A 17,741-nucleotide genomic window follows, 5' to 3' on the forward strand; every position below is an offset into this window, starting at 1 on the left:
GCCGGGGAGCCACCACCAACAGCCTCACCACCACCAGCATGCGCAGACATATGATGGCCAAGCACCCCACAAGGTAGGACGAAGGCCGTTCACCGCCTCCGGTTTGCACTGCTGCCTCTCCCCCTGTGCCCCAACCTGCCACTGAGATCCAACCTCCCTCTCAGGACACAGGCACAACCGTCTCATGGCCTGCACCCACACCCTCACCTCCGCTGTCTTCGGCCCCATCCACCAATGTTTCGCACCGCACAGTCCAGCCGTCGCTAGCGCAAGTGTTGGAGCGCAAGCGCAAGTACGCCGCCACGCACCCGCACGCTCAATCGTTAACCGTCCACATAGCAAAATTTATCAGCCTTGAGATGCTGCCGTATAGGGTTGTGGAAACGGAGTCCTTCAAAGCTATGATGGCGGCGGCGGCCCCGCGCTACTCAGTTCCCAGTCGCCACTACTTTTCCCGATGTGCCGTCCCAGCCCTGCACGACCACGTCTCCCGCAACATTGTACGCGCCCTCACCAATGCGGTTAGTGGCAAGGTCCACTTAACTACGGACACGTGGACAAGCACAGGCGGGCAGGGCCACTACATCTCCCTGACGGCACATTGGGTGAATTTAGTGGAGGCTGGGACAGAGTCAGAGCCTGGGACCGCTCACGTCCTACCCACCCCCAGAATTGCGGGCCCCAGCTCGGTGGTGGTATCTGCGGCGGTGTATGCTTCTTCCACTAAAGCACCTTCCTCCTCCTCCTCCTCCTCAACCTCTGTCTCGCAATCTAGATGTGTCAGCAGCAGCAGGACATCGCCAGCAGTCGGTGTCGCGCGGCGTGGCAGCACAGCGGTGGGCAAGCGTCAGCAGGCCGTGCTGAAACTACTCAGCTTAGGAGATAGGAGGCACACGGCCCACGAACTGCTGCAGGGTCTGACAGAGCAGACCGACCGTTGGCTTGTGCCGCTGAGCCTCCAACCGGGCATGGTCGTGTGTGACAACGGCTGTAACCTGGTGGCGGCTCTGCAGCTCGGCAGCCTCACGCACATGCTATGCCTGGCCCACGTCTTTAATTTGGTGGTTCAGCGCTTTCTGAAAAGCTACCCACGCTTGTCAGACCTGCTCGTAAAGGTGCGCCGGCTCTGCGCACATTTCCGCAAGTCCCACACGGACGCTGCCACCCTGCGCACCCTGCAACATCGCTTTAATCTGCCAGTGCACTGACTGCTGTGCGACGTGCCCACACGGTGGAACTCTACTCTCCACATGTTGGCTAGGCTCTATGAGCAGCGTAGAGCTATAGTGGAATACCAACTCCAACATGGGCGGCGCAGTGGGAGTCAGCCTCCTCAATTCTTTTCAGAAGAGTGGGCCTGGTTGGCAGACATCTGCCAGGTCCTTCGAAACTTTGATCAGTCTACCCAGGTGGTGAGCGGCGATGCTGCAATCATTAGCGTCACCATTCCTCTGCTATGCATCTTGAGAACTTCCCTGCAAACCATAAAGGCAGCCGCTTTGCGCTTGGAAACAGAGCCGGGGGAAGACAGTATGTCGCTGGATAGTCAGAGCACCCTCCTGTCTATATCTCAGCGCGTTCAGGAGGAGGAGGATGAGGAGGATGAGGAGGAGGGGGAAGAGACAGCTTGGCCCACTGCTGACGGTACCCATGCTGCTTGCCTGTCATCATTTCAGCGTGTATGGCCTGAGGAGGAGGAGGAGGAGGAGGATCCTGAAAGTGATCTTCCTAGTGCGGACAGCCATGTGTTGCGTACAGGTACCCTGGCACACATGGCTGACTTCATGTTAGGATGCCTTTCTCGTGACCCTCGCATTCAATGCATTCTGGCCACTACGGATTACTGGGTGTACACACTGCTCGACCCACGCTATAAGGAGAACCTTCCCAGTCTCATTCCCGAAGAGGAAAGGGGTTCGAGAGTGTTGCTATACCACAGGACCCTGGCGGACAAGCTGATGGTAAAATTCCCATCCGACAGCGCTAGTGGCAGAAGGTGCAGTTCCGAGGGCCAGGTAGCAGGGGAGGTGCGTAGATCGAGCAGCATGTACAGCCCAGACAGTGCAACAGTCTTTAAGGGCCTGGCCAGCTTTATGGCTCCCCAGCAAGACTGTGTCACCGCTCCCCAGTCAAGGCTGAGTCGGCGGGAGCACTGTAAAAGGATGGTGAGGGAGTACGTAGCCGATCGCACGACCATCCTCGGTGACGCCTCTGCCCCCTACAACTACTGGGTGTCGAAGCTGGACACGTGGCCTGAACTAGCGCTGTATGCCCTGGAGGTGCTTGCTTGTCCTGCGGCTAGCGTCTTGTCGGAGAGGGTGTTTAGTGCGGCTGGGGGAATCATCACAGATAAGCGTACCCGCCTGTCAACCGACAGTGCCGAGAGGCTAACACTCATCAAGATGAACAAAGCCTGGATTTCCCCAGGCTTCTCTTCTCCACCAGCGGACAGCAGCGATACGTAAGCAATACGTAGGCTGCACCCGCGGATGGAAGCTACGTTCTCTCTCACCATCCAAAACGGGGACATTTCTGCTTCATCAATCTGTGTCTAATATTCCTCCTCCTCCTCCTGCTCCTCCTCCTGAAACCTCACGTAATCACGCTGAACGGGCAATTTTTCTTAGGGCCACAAGGCTCACTCATAATTTTTCTAAACAATTTTTAGATGTTTCAATGCTCTGAAAAGCGTTGGAACTTTAACTTGAACCAATTTTTCGTTAAACTGGGCTGCCTCCAGGCCTAGTTACCACTTAAGCCACATTAACCAAAGCGATTAATGGCTTTCACCTGCCCTCTTGGTTGGCCATGGCCAATTTTTTTCAGGTACATTAGTACTGTTGATACAGCAATTTTTGTGGGCCCTCGCCTACAGTGTAATCAAATAAATTTTTAGCCCACCTGCATTAAGCACGACATTACTACCTCAGCTGTGTTGGGCAATGCAATGGGATACTTCTATGTACCGCCGGAGGGTTCCAGGGAGCCACCCATGCTGTAGGTGCACACAGAGTTTTTACTACATCTGTACACTTGAAAAGAACCCCAGTCAGACTGGGGCATGCAGTGTGGGCCGAAGCCCACCTGCATTAAGCACGACATTACTACCTCAGCTGTGTTGGGCAATGCAATGGGATATTTCTATGTACCGCCGGTGGCTTCCTGGCACCCACCCATGCTGTAGGTGCACACGGAGTTTTTACTACATCTGTACACTTGAAAAGAACCCCAGTCTGACTGGGGCATGCAGTGTGGGCCGAAGCCCACCTGCATTAAACATGACATTACCTCAGCTGTGATGGGCAATGCAATGGGATATTTTTATGTACCGCCGGTGGGTTCCAGGGAGCCACCCATGCTGTCGGTCCACAGGGACTTCACAATAGTAAGTTGTACCTGCCTGTGTCTATGAATTAAAAACCGCGGTCTGACTGGGGCATGCAGACACCTTGACAGAATGAATAGTGTGTGGCACATAGGTTCCCCATTGCTATGCCCACGTGTGCAGCTCCTGATGGCGGTGGCACAGGATTCTATTTCTCATTGCTTCTGTACAGCATTGTGGGCTATCGCCCCGCCCCTTTTAAAGAGGGTCGCTGCCTAGCCGTGCCAACCCCTCTGCAGTGTGTGCCTGCGGTTCCTCCTCATGGCAGACGCACTTCTAAATAGACATGAGTGTGGCGTGGCATGAGGGCAGCTGAAGGCTGCGCAGGGACACTTTGGTGTGCGCTGTGGGGGGGAGGGGGGCGGTTGGGCAGCATGTAACCCAGGAGAAGTGGCAGTGGAGTGTCATGCAGGCAGTGATTGTGCTTTGTTGGAGGTAGTGTGGTGCTTAGCAAAGGTATGCCATGCTAATGAGGGCTTTTCAGAAGTAAAAGTTTTTGGGAGGGGGGGGGGGGGGCCCACTCTTGCCGGTATTGTGGCTTAATAGTGGGACCTGTGAACTTGAGATGCAGCCCAACATGTAGCCCCTCGCCTGCCCTATCCGTTGCTGTGTCGTTCCCATCACTTTCTTGAATTGCCCAGATTTTCACACAAGGAAACCTTAGCGCGCATCGGCGAAATACAAAAATGCTCGGGTCGCCCATTGACTTCAATGGGGTTCGTTATTCGAAACGAACCCTCGAGCATCGCGAAAACTTCGTTCCGAGTAACGAGCACCCGAGCATTTTGGTGCTCGCTCATCTCTAGAATGAACCCATTGAAATCAATGGATTCTATTCTCTTTGAATTGCATGTGTAAATTGTGTGGGAGCAAATACGTCTGTATGAATTTAGCCTAAATGCAAGTTTTTATGCCATTTTTCTATTTTTACTAGTGAAAATCGTATGTGCTGAAAAAAGATCCTCACATGAAAAATCGCTGGTTTGCAAGTGCAATATCAGTCCCAGAGCCTGCAGTCTCCCGTGTGACTGCACCTGTACCTGGGGTGATTCAGTTTATACAGAAATTTGGCATAATGTCAGGATTGCATATAAACTGAGATAAATCAACTTTAATAGCATTTTGGGAAACCGGACTGCCTCCGATGTACTGTGATCCGCCAGTAGTGGAGTGCTTCACATCTATGGACAGTTATATTACTAAATCCCCTGGAAGACATGGAGTTCTTTTCCATTTTCATTATCTGAGCATATTAATTTAATAAAAATTGTGCCACAGTCGCCCGAGGGATGTTTACTGGGTTATCTTAGGTTAACTGTTAATCTGGGTACACAGCAGGTAGGAAATATTAGGGGTTGATCCAGGGAACAGTCTAATTGCCATTAGGGAGTCAGGAAGGAATTTTCCCCCCAAAATGGCTAATTGGCTTCTGCTCTTGTTTTTTTTTTGCCTTCCTCTGGATCAACAACACAGGAGGCTAGACAGGCTGAACTAGATGGACATTGTCTTCATTCGGCCTTACAAACTATGTTACTATGTTACTAGATGAATCCCTCTGGCCCCATCATTCCCATATTTTACTTAGCGACTTTATTCTTACTACAAAAAGCGATCGCCCTCCGATAGATAAATATCTGTCGCTTGGAAAATGGAAGAAACTCGTAAATATACAAAAAAACAATGGCGCAGGAAAGTGCCGAATCACTAGCAGTCATCGTTGTACGTACGACAGGGTCACGGATAGTAACTTCAGGCACCATAAGTAGATTCCAGCACTGTAGAAGATATATTGAATCCCTTTTTTTAGAAAGCTAATAAAACTTGGATATGCACATGATTAAAAAAAGTCTGCTGACGCGTTTCAACTCGTGAGCCGTACAACTAAGGTTCCTCGAGAGTTTAAACGTGTCAGCAGACGTTTTTTTAATCGTGCACACCCAAGTTTTAATGGATGTCTAACAAAGGATACTATATATCTTCCACGGTGCTGGAATGTACTTTAGAAACTCGTAAATGCAATGAACCTTACAAGAAGATATAAAAATATTTTATATATAAAAAATAGTAAATGTCCAGAAAAATGTCATAACGTTTGGGATGCCTGATGTAACTTGTAACTGATGTCATTTTGTCCTGGGTCGCTCAGGTGCCAACTAGAATGTCATCTTAACATGTCTGTATTTCTGAAAAGCAAGAAATGTAAAGGGGGGGAGAATATGGGCCCCATTTGATCATATTGAATTTTTGGAATTGGCCTCTTGGTGCTGGCTTAAAGGAGTTTTCTGGGTAAATGCTATTGATGACCTAGTTTCAGGATAATCATCAATACTTGATTGCCAGGGATCCGCTGTTAGAGATCCTCAGCTGATTAGCTGGTCCGCTCTCAGTGCAGCGGGCTAGGCATAGTCATCGGGGGTGGAACAGGAAGTCTCAGATCAACGGGAGTGAAGCCACCTACTACATTTACAGTGGGCTGGACGATCAGCTGACTGTCTAGGGTTCCAAGCGGTGGATCCCTGGTGATCAAGTATTGATGACCTATCCTGAGGATGGGTCATTAATAGTTTTTTTTTTTGTAAAATAATATTTTAAATATTTTATATAGTGTGTTCAATAAAATGAGTATTTTTTTAAAAAAAGCATGTGCCCTTTCTCCAGGTATAGGCACCAGCTTATTGGGTCTCTAGGTAAATGTCACACTGACCCTGTCATTGCATAAGAGGGGGATATAGGCTCTGCATATACCTTGCAGGAGGGTCCGATTCCAAAAATACTACAGATGTGTGAACTATCACTGTGCTTTGGGCAAAAACGCATTATGCCGGTGGAGCCAGGTTTTAAGTTCATCTTAATTAAACAGAGTCTCCTACTCTAGACAATGATGGCATATTACTAGGATATGCCATCATTGACTTATCAATACGATTACAGCCCTGGGATCACCGCCGAGTAATTAAAGGGCCACTCCACAGATTTTTTTTTTAAATTCATTTATTATGTAGCCAGTCCCCTAATATATATGTCGGTTAGTGTTACCTTCGTTAATTATTTCTTTCTGTCTGAAACTCCTGGGCACTTTTTCCGCAGATGGTCATGTGATCTTAATTCTGACCAGCTCAGATTTGCTTGAAGTTATGCGTTAATTTTCTAGTGATTTTTTACATTTTTTTTAAGTCCATGTGATGCTGTTATGCAGGGTCTGGCTGCAGGGGGCACAGTCATTCCAGTCACAGTTACTGCTGATGATCACACAGCTCCTGTCACACAGTTATAATAGAGGAGATCACAGCTCATCCTCCTAGCTTATTTAGAAGACTAGAGAAGCTAATGATAATTAAACTGTCCCACCAGCAGGCAAAAATTGATATAGCCTCAGCTAATGCTGTGCTGATGCCCGGAGGCTGCATTGCATGGAAGTGATTCCAATACACAGCCGACCTTCAGTACGTAACAGACGATCAGGTGAAGGGGCAGAGACGGAAAAATGTGTTTTCGCCAGAGTGACCCTTCACGGTTGATAGGCAGGTCCTAAACAGCACAACGCCCTACTTGCAACTGTGTAAGAGCAAACCCAGGACCTGGTCAGGAGTGTCACTGTGCTAAGAAAAGTCAGAAACGGCATGTGCACTTAACTACAAAGCAGCCAATGTCAGCATATCCTAGACTTTTGAGATCCTTTTACATAGGTCGCTGAATAGCCATGCAAACTTTCACAAGAATGGTCATTCCCAATGTTTGCTTTGTATTAACACCCCAAAAATCTTCAACAGCCCCTTATCCCCCTACTATTGCCCAGTGTGAAAGGTCCTTAATTGAGCGCTGATCAACTTGTTATATTGTTGATTGGTGCTCATTAAAAGCTGTTTATCTGTCAGTGTAAAAGGACCTTTAACTTGTGTTTATCAGGTCATCTGGAATAGCTGATAACCAGACAACTGCCTGCCCCATTGCTGGATGCACCATAGTAGTTCTTTAGACACTCCCATAGATGAAATAATGAACAATGCAACTGTAATAACCATCCTGGACTAAATGGCTACTATGGCAGTCTAGGTTATATATATATAACCTGAGAGTGACTGCCAACCGCAACTTTCCCAGAGGGAGTTATGGGAAGGAAAAGTATTGGGGTTCGTATTCCTCAGGATGAGGGGGGTAGTAGTTGTCAGTTCGCCACGCCATTGTTCCACACACCGGCATTCATACACGGCACATCAATAAACACTGGACAGGTTTATTGTACTTCGGGTCCTCAGGAACAGTTGAGGCCCCATAAAACTTTACTTGAATAACGTTGCAAACCGGGTAATTCCAGGTACATTTACAGCAGTAGTTACGGTAATATTTACAGGTAGAAGCTCAGAAGTTGGGAGGCAAAAATTACACCGGAACAATACGGCCCTATAGTCCTCGTTATTTATATGTCACCGTTCCTGGGCACAAAATATACTCCGGAGGAGGCAAAAAAGCAAGATCCTCTCCACATATTCTCTGGCAAAATACAATTACTTAGCAGAAGACTTAGTTTGAAATGCACCCCGCACATTCTCCGCGTGGGTGTTGAAATTCCGTACTTCTGTGTGGTGATCCGAAGAGGGATGGCCACACAGGATGGATTAACTGCAATGATGTGAACAGGTACCTGGTTTAGTAACAATTAGAATTTGGGTTGCTCTATCTCTCTCTGGACTGTGCTCACTCCTCCATCCACACCCCATGTGCTACAGGATGCCGTTCCTCTTCTTCCATCTTCACCAACACAGGAGCTGATGATGCTCCCATGTGGCTCTTTGTTAGCTCTGAGCAGCAGGTAAGAGGGAACCCTACTCCAACACAGAAAGAAGACCCTTTTCCGCTCTCTGACACTCACTTTTATTACCTCACTTGTACCACATGACTCTATAAGATAGATACATTCAACATGCAGCAGAGCTGACAGGCAATGATTTTAAGGGAGTTAACCCTTCAGCCACTTCAGCTGTGCAACACGCATACAGAAAATAGACATAACAGATTTGCACAGTGCATCCACATATGACAGACATGTATGACAATTAGCGAGGAGCAAGCATACTCGCTAAGGGCAATTGCTCGAGCGAGCATTGCCCTTAGCAAGTACCTGCCCGCTCGAGACAAAAGGTTCGGGTGCCGGCGGCGGGCAGGGAGCTGCGGGAGAGAGCGGGGAGGAACGGAGGGGAGATCTCTCTCTCCCTCTCTCCTACCCGCTCCCCCCTGCTGACTGCCGCTACTCACCGCTCCCCCGCGCCGACACCGGAACCTTTTCTCTCGAGTGGGCAGGTACTCGCTAAGGGCAATGCTCACTCGAGCAATTGCCCTTAGCGAGTATGCGCGCTCATCTCTAATGACAATTATAGAGGGGACCAGGATGTTATTCTGGGACACTACACAACTAAAGTAGAACCATTCAGATTACAGGCCTAACCTGTACACAATCCCAAATCTCTAACATGCCCCTTCATTAGAGATGAGCGAGCGTACTCGGAAAAGCACTACCGCTCGAGTAATTTGCTTTATCCAAGTATCGCTGTGCTCGTCCCTGAAGATTCGGGTGCCGGCACGGAGCGGGGAGCTGCAGGGGAGAGCGGGGAGGAACGGAGGTAAGATCTTTCTCTCCCTCTCTCCCGCCCGCTCTCCCCTGCTCCCCGCTGCGACTCACCTGTCAGCCGCAGCGGCACCCGAATCTTCAGACCCGAGCACAGCGATACTCGGATAAAGCAAATTACTCGAGCGAGTAGTGCTTTTCCGAGTACGCTCGCTCATCTCTACCCTTCATCTATCATGTACTAGTTGCAATTCTGGTGTCTTCTTAGGTAGAGACATAGCAGAAGGCTCAGGGGCCCGGATGCAAAAGTTCAACATGGGGACCCCACCATAACTTTTCTCTGCATCATTGGGCCTCTTAGGAAGCTCATAGATGCAACATTTGCAGACGGGGGCATTGCTAGAATCTTAAAAGATTAGGCAGAAGCCAAACATAGGTGGCCCCAATGCAAAATCTGTAACATGGCCCCTCAAGCATCCATGTGTCATTTATACTAATGTTTTCTTACGGTAGAGGGGACTTTGATCCCCCCAAGGCTCCAGGGCCCGGTAGCGATTGCTACCTCTGCACCCCCTATACCTACTCCATCTTAGGTACTAGGGCCGGGGTTTACCGGTACCTTTGCACTTCCTACAGCTGATTCTGATGCTCTTATTGGTTCTCGGGGGAAATGCCATTAGTTCATTTAATACATCCCAATGTTCTTCTTTTCATCTGTGTTTCTAGGGAAGGGGCCTAAGTCTTTAAGAGCAGAGTGTGGCTTAGTGTTGTTTTTTAATCATCGTCTCCTCACTGACTGCTAATTTCTTTGTTTTTGGAAAGATGTGGTTCTTAGGTGTGATTTACTATTTGCAATGCTGATTTAACGGTTTTGTGAAGGAAGAAATGGCAGCAATCCAGTCAGTTAGTTTCTTTTTTTTCTTTTTCACACGCATAAATCCTTCCAAGGATTCCACAGCATTGCCAGGTTTTTCTGCAACATGCGTATATGCCTCAGACACCGCGAATCAGAGGAATGCAATATGTCTATATCAATTGCGTAGGCTGAAAATCCACCAGGGCTTAGGTTAATAATTCTGAAGGCTTGTGTTGTCTATATAATGCAGGTCAGGGGAGGCAAACGATCTCTGATGCGGCACTTGATGTCAGTGAGGCAACTGGCTTGGTGGTTACAATATTTACAGATCTTGCAGTCTCTCAAAGAGGGCACACACTTGGCAGTTGCATTTACAAATGGCAGTTGGTAACAGTTACTCACAGCAACTCAACTATAGCACTACTTGATGGTCTATTCTTGGCACCTTGGGTTACAAGGTTTATGTCCTGTCCGACCCAGATTCAGGCTACCCCAATCACTGGCCTCTTGACCCTACTTGTTAGGTCTTTCCTTCAGATAGGACTCTCTGTCACCTCACTTTAACAAAGATCTCTGTAGAGGTAAGTTGCATCTGCTTGATTCTCGCACTTGAGCCAAGCAACAGATAACCTCTACTACCAGGTATCTTCAGATATTTTATCTGGAAACAGACTCTCATTCTTACACTCTGTGGCTGCCAAGTGTTCTTCGCCACAATCACTATGTCCACAACAACTTCAAACTGACATCAACTCTTTTTAATACAGCTCTCTAAGTTGGTCGGGGCTTGGCCAACTTCAGGGGTCCCACTAAAATGAACTAGTGGCAGTGGCACGTGTAACAACTGCTCTGTTCATTCAGACAACTGTTCTTGGGATCACTGGGAGTCCGAGCAGATGGATGACCACCCATCAGTAACTTGGTACTGTTGTATTATGTCGCCACCGGAAGTTAGGGGTGGAGACATAATACAGCTGTGTTGACGCACCCATTTTGTGATTGGTTGTTCCTTGCTGCCCTGTCGGCTGTGAAGTGCCGTGCAGACTATCATCCCCACTGGCCACGCCGCCACTGACGACACTGTATTTCTCCCCTCCCCTGTTGTATTGCCAAGATGCAGACGCTCACAGATAGTCCGCCCCCTGCGAGTGTTTCTCACTCCCTTTCGGCATCGGCGCCCCTGAGAGCTGGTGACGGGAGCACAGGGGAATACGGCTGCTGACGGCTACTCCGCTCCCCATCGTGCTCTCGGCAGCGGCGCCCGTGACAGCTGCAGAAGGGAGCGCAGGCAGGGAAGCGGAGTAGCTCTCAGTGGCTGCATCCACTGAAGCTACGGAGAGCACAGCACGGCTGTCCCACAGCGGTCAGTGGCGCAACAGCAGGGGGAGAACAGTGTTGCTGGCAACTGGGTTCGGCAGGGGAGAGGACAGTGTGGTCAGCGGTGGCCCGGCGATCGAGCTGTGCACAGCACTTCAGAGCTGAGAGGGCAGCCAGGAGAGTCAATCGCAGGCTTGGGGCATCACCCTGCATGTCAACCCAGATGTATTATGTCTCCACCCCTAACTTCCAGTGGCAACATAATACAACAGTACCAAGTAATATACCCTACCCTGTAAATAAGGCCAGTTTCAGATGACCGTATTATGGGCACACTTTTGGGCCTGTATTATGGATGAGTTCTCAGCCTGACTGTTAATTTGCTATCCAAAACCCATGATATGCTGAGTTCAGTTCAGTAGACCCATTCTCAGGCCAAAACACTCATCTGTAAAGTGAGCCCAATATGCGCTCATAATACACACGTCTGACACTGTCCTTAGGATATGTTACAGGCAGTGTATATGCTGTATGTTTGCGTGCAGAAAATACACAGCATATTACAATACAGGCCAAGTGGTTGAATTTTAACCCCTTAATGACCAAGCGTGGTAAATATATGGCACTTGGTCCTGGGCTTTAATCCCTGCCAATAGCAGAAGTACGGCTCAGGATTAAAGCCTCTGCTCCTGCAATCAAGCAGGAACAGGTTGGATCCTCAGCTACTAGTCACAGCTGAGGACCCGGAGGAGAAGGGAGAAGCGGTTTTTACTGCTTCTGCCTTCTCCATTCCATGCTACATAGCACTCAATGAGTGAAAGTGGAAGTATTAGTTCTATTATGCGACCTGGCGATCACATGACCACCATGTGCCCTCTCTCATTGAAGAGCTTCGGAGTCCTATCAGACCTTGATCAGCTCTATTAGTTACTATTGTAACTACAGGGGATGGTTTCTCCTGGAACTTGAGCTTCTATGGAAGTCCAGGCTACAGTGGAAAAGTATGAAATAAAAAAAGAAAAAAAAGAAATAGAATGTAAATGACCCTCAAGAGGTTATATATGACATCATGGGGGACATAGATCGTAAAAAAATAGTTACAAAAATAAGTAAAAAAAAAATTACAGAATAAAATAGAAATATATACATAAAAAAGAAAATGACTCACTGATGATGCCGATCAAAATCGTCTCCACATGCACCCTGTAATCCAAAACGACACAAATTATATATCAAATCGTCCGAAATAAAATATGCTTTATTTTATCCTAAATATACTAATTTTTAAAAAAACAACTACAAAATTTAAAAAAAAAAACTTTTTTTTAGCTTTTTACCCCCAAATAAAACAAAAAAATGGGGAATAAAAAAACTGTATAAAAAGTTATGAAAAATAACCCTATATGTCACAGAACAAAATGCAGCAAATTAATTTTAGTAGAAAAAAATTTTGAAGAAAAAAAATAGGGCAGTAAAACCACCACATGAGTAAAATTCCTAAAAAGTGTCTGGTCCTTTTAGGATCAAAACACCCTGGTCCTTAAAGGGTTAAAGAAATCTCATCCGCAGTATAATGTAACCTACAGTATGGATTTTCACTTTGCATTCCACCTATTCACAAATCTGCACCAAAATCTGATGCACATCTGCATGTAACACAAGATGCACAGATCCTTTGTGGGTTTTACAATGGAGTCGCAGCAAAATCCATGCTGGGTTTTCCACTGCAGACGATATATTAAGATTTTTGGGGGAATTTGATTATCATGCTTTCACATAAAAAAAAACTAGAAATGAATTTCTCTGCAGATAGCATGGACCTTCTGCTGAGAAAAACAACATTCAGATCAATTTTGCAGGGAAATGCAGCCAAAAACCTCCCTCTTTGCCTTATGGTAAGGTTGCTCTAAGAGCTCGCTTTTTAGTGGAATTTTCCAAATGTATATCTAGTAAATAGAACCGAGTCCTCAGACGACAACTGTTCACACACTGATGGGGAAATAGATTCATCTTCTTTTACTGCTCCATTCATTCATTACTAGATGGATGAGTACAGAGGCGTAACTTGAAGCTCCTGGGCCCCAATGCAAAACCAGGAACGGGGCCCCCAACTATAATGCTTTAGTCATAGTACTGGGCTCCCTATATGGAGAAGAGGGCCCTTAAGGCTCCTGGGCCCGGGTGCAACCACATCCCCTGCATCCCCTATAGTTACGCCCCTGGATTAGTAGTTTTAACAAGTTTATCAGTTGTTAATTATGTTTTAGATGTTTTTTTGCTATTTCAAACCAACGGGATGGCCACTTTAATGGGTACAAAGAATACGGACCACATGGGTCCAACAGCAGGTTTAAGTGTGACAGATATTGAACTATTCATTTGCGAAGAGATATAACTACAGTAAACCCTTGAGTAGCATTGCTCTTAAGTAACACTGTTTACAACTAAAGTCGATGTGTCAGGACAGCGGCGGTCACTCAAATAAAGTTGCATTTCTCAGATAAGGGCACCGACCGCTCCATGACCCCAGGTGCCGCTCAGTGAGCCGACGCGCAGCTGATGCCGGTCACTTCTTGCTTCTCCTGCATCAGCGCACACCTACTCCTCCCCTTCCCCTCTCCACAGTGCACTGTGACGGCTGAACGTTGCTGTGTCTGCCTGCCTCCTGACACAGTACAGCAGCTGAATCCCCAAAGTGCCGGCTGAATGCTGCCTGCCTCCTGAATCCCCACTGTACTGCAAAATGTAAGTACTGTACAGATGAGCATAGTACAGTAAAGAAATGTTTGCAAATAAATACTGCAGTCCTATGTCAAACCACAGATAACACAGTGATACATACTGCTATAATGATGTCCCTGCAGTCCTATGTCAAACCACAGATAACACAATGATACATACTGCTAATGATGTCCCTGCAGTCCTATGTCAAACCACAGATAACACAATGATACATACTGCTAATGATGTCCCTGCAGTCCTATGTCAAACCACAGATAACACAGTGATACGTACTGCTATAATAATGTCCCTGCAATGTTATTTTATTCTTTTCAGTTGTGTTTTATATTTATTCAGTATTGTTATTGTTTTTGGTATTAAAGACCAGAGTTATTCTCTATTAAATGGGGTTTGGTGTGTTTTTTGAAACATCTAGAACGAATTAATTGAATTTACATGAATTCCTATGGAAATAATGTCCTCATCTAACATTGATTTCTACTAAAGTCCGGACGGATTCATGACGTTAGTTGAGGTTCTACTGTAAATGGGATCTTCAGAGTGCTGCCTCTGCTTTTTTTTCTATTTATGGTATTGTTATATTTGATGGTCCGGTGGAGTGTTCTGAATACAGTATATTCGTGCTTATTCGAGCAACAGGTGGGATGTTGTTATGGCGTGGTGGTGACAGACAGAGATAGAGGCAGTTAGTTGCAACAAGAACATTATTTTATTATAACAAATAGTATTTACATTATGTACACATAAGCTTTGCATCATAACATTATGTTTCAGTGGTATCTTCCTAAATTGACAGCAACTAAACATTTCCTGACTTATTTACATTATACAGCATAACCCATCGATCTGTATATAACTTTCCGGTTTCTCTAAAGTGGCAGCCGAATGGCATGTGTCAACTCAGGTCTTTAACCTATATACCCAGTCCTGATAACATTTAGCAATGCCCTTCTTAATAGTTCCAATCTGTATATATGGAGAGTTTTAACTAGAGTTTTGTGTATTTGACTGGCAGCTGCTGGGATTCCGCACCCAGCGTCTTTCTACCCATGTCATGTGGAAGCTGGTTAGCTACGCATACTCGGCACACCATATGTACCATATACAGGGGCTTAACCCATCCATGACTGCAATCCAGTACACAATAAATGCACAGAAGCCTTTACCCAACTATGTGCTTCTCGCAACTTCGGTTTGATCATTCAGTCCACGCTTCTCAGAACCAAACATTGGAACATCTTCAGAAAGCGCACAGAAGCCTTGTCGGGAGTATAGTTGCCAGAGGCTTTATCATTGTGTAACATATAACTCAAAATATGCAATTCTACTCACTATGAGTCTTTATGCCATAACAACCGTAGTAAACCTGTAACCATTACATCATCCTACTAACTAACTATGCAAGGCCTTGCACTAAAGATGGCACCATATTTAACACCATTCTATAGCAATAACTTTTTTGGGTAGTCTCATAAGGTCCAAGCCCCCCACTCTGGCCAGGCTGCCAGAATCGGGGTGGAAAGAATGTACTCATGATTGCTACTGGTAGCTGTTTATCCATTTTTGCGCCTCTCCGTGATATTCACTCCTTTACTGCAGTTCTCAAACTGGTGGTCCATAAGTGCACTCTCGGTTGCTGATATAGGCCTTTCTCTCAACATATCACACTCGGTACAAAGCTCTTGGTACTAGGCACTCATTCCATTCCCTCGGGAATACTTTTGGTAGTCCGCTTTTGGCTCACAGCATTGGTCTCAGCAGCCCTTGGTTCATCAGCACTTGGGCCTTTGAGGTCACAGCAGCATACATGAGCAGGGGCAGATGGTCCCATGTTGTACCGATCTAGCAGCACCCACCATGATGGCTGGCGTGCTACACACTATTTGGTTTTAATGGTTGTCTGTGCTAATGCGATTTAGGATAGTGCTGCTCCATGTGTAGGTGGGCTTAACTAGCAGAGGTTGGGGTCAACTCAATCAGGAGGGGTCAGAAAACCAATACATAAGTGGATATTATACACAAGACCCAGATGCTTACTGATTAGCAAGCAGTGAACCTGTGTTTACACAACGGTCACCAAGGGGCCTTATGCTAGGCCGTCATTAAAAAATGGTGGCGTAGTCTAAGGCCAGCGCCGGAAGAGCCACAGCTGGGCTGTTTATATACAGTCAGGCCCCTGCTCTAATGGCTGAAAAAGAAGAAATCTCTGGTCCCGGCTGTTACATGCTGAGGTTAAAAGCGGTTGCAGTATGTAGGCGGGGTACATTTTCATGCAAAAAAAGGCAATAAAAGATGATCAAAAAGTCACACACACCTCAAAATTGTACCAATTGAAACAAGTCAAAAAAAAACAAGACCTCACATTGGCAGAAAAATAAAAATGTCTTGGATCTTGGAATCTTGCGATGCAAATATAATTTAGCTTTAACCCTTTGCAATCCAAGTTTGAATTCAGGGTTTTCTTGGGGGCTTTCTCTTTCTGCCATCATACAGTGGTGCCATCTGCTGGCTAGAGCTAGTACTGCAGTATGTGACATGCCAGAGAGGCCCCCGACAACAGAGCAGTCGGCAATAGACAGTAAGAATACCCTGCCGGACATCTTCCGACATCAGAGCTGCACAGGCTTCAATTAGAATGTAGGAAGATGTCAGACAGTGGATTGTAAAGGGTTAAAGTGTTTTTACTGTGGAAAATAGTAACAGAAAAAAACCCTGTACAATCTTGGTTCTGCTGTAATCGTATTAACTTGCAGAATGTCATTTATAGTTGCAACAACAGTTCTACTCAATGGTAGTGGGCACCGGGAGCTGACTAGTCGCCAGCCTGGCTACAGTGCTGCCGTGGTGTTCGATCGGCGATTCAGTACTGATGGTGGGGAATGCGTGCCTAAATTTTTACATATTGGGTCGGCTGAGAATGTTGTGTGGATGCCTGTAGGCTGTTACATGATCGGCATGACCAGTAGACTTTCCCCAGCAAACCAATGATGGTGCTTGCTGCAGAGGAAGGAAGGAGGATCGAAACAGACTGACAACTGGCAGCACAACTAATTACAATTTTCACAGTTTGCTGCGGCTCCCCCTCCCTGTTACAATCAATGGCATGGGAGGCTGTTGTACTGCGGTACATTATAAACAGAGCTGGCCACTTCTAGATAATTGCCATTATACACAGTCGCCGGCGCAGGGTATACTATAGGAGCGATCGGCGGACCAGGAAGTTTCCCAGTATAATATATGATCAGTTTTCTACTGCACATGAGTATGGTATGCTCCCTTCTGTCTGGACCACTCTCAGCCACATTGCAGAATAAACTGCAGCTGCTCCGTGGTCTGTGACGCACTCCTTGGAGGCAGCGGCCTCCACCACTTCAATAGGATAGCTCGCTGCATAGGACTCTCTGCTTTTCCCTTAATCTCTCTAAAACCTGCTGCATCACTTTCAGCCTTATCATTCTTCCCTGTGCAAGAGGTGTGTGTGTGTGTGTTTAAATAACGCTTTGGCCATACGTTTAGCATATACACTGGAAGATCGCCTGGCGTATGCACCAAGCATATCTATAGGCTCTATTCACCTGATAGAGGCCAAAGGAATGCCTTTTTGGCTTCTGTTGGGCTGCTATACTTTGGCGCACATTTGTTTTCTGTTCTTCATGGTATAGAACAGCATATTAGACTCCACTATTCTATCCAATGGAATACAATAACAAAACTTATACTGTGCAGTATATGCTTAATACACATTTTTCTTACAGTGGGTGAAATATCCCGCTGCTTGCCTATATAGTGGGATACGTTACAACCTTCTATCAGTGTATGTAGGTAGCTTCTACTCAGCATATGCATCAATTGAAGCCTGAAAAAGTGATGTAAACACG

At 46.6% G+C, this 17,741-nt stretch overlaps 1 protein-coding gene across 1 annotated transcript in view; it reads left to right on the forward strand.

The window, feature by feature from the left end:
* Positions 1 to 6,203: 6,203 nt before the first annotated feature.
* Positions 6,204 to 17,741, forward strand: part of LOC136620305 (very-long-chain enoyl-CoA reductase-like) — a 46,213-nt gene continuing 34,675 nt past the window's right edge. Inside the window, exons 1-2 of the mRNA XM_066595005.1 lie at positions 6,204 to 6,219; positions 8,113 to 8,195. Coding sequence (XP_066451102.1) covers positions 6,204 to 6,219; positions 8,113 to 8,195 — 99 coding nt within the window. The remainder of the gene's footprint in view (positions 6,220 to 8,112; positions 8,196 to 17,741) is intronic.

The sequence above is a fragment of the Eleutherodactylus coqui genome, chromosome 3 (genome assembly GCF_035609145.1).
Source record: "Eleutherodactylus coqui strain aEleCoq1 chromosome 3, aEleCoq1.hap1, whole genome shotgun sequence".
Taxonomy (NCBI): Eukaryota; Metazoa; Chordata; class Amphibia; order Anura; family Eleutherodactylidae; genus Eleutherodactylus; species Eleutherodactylus coqui.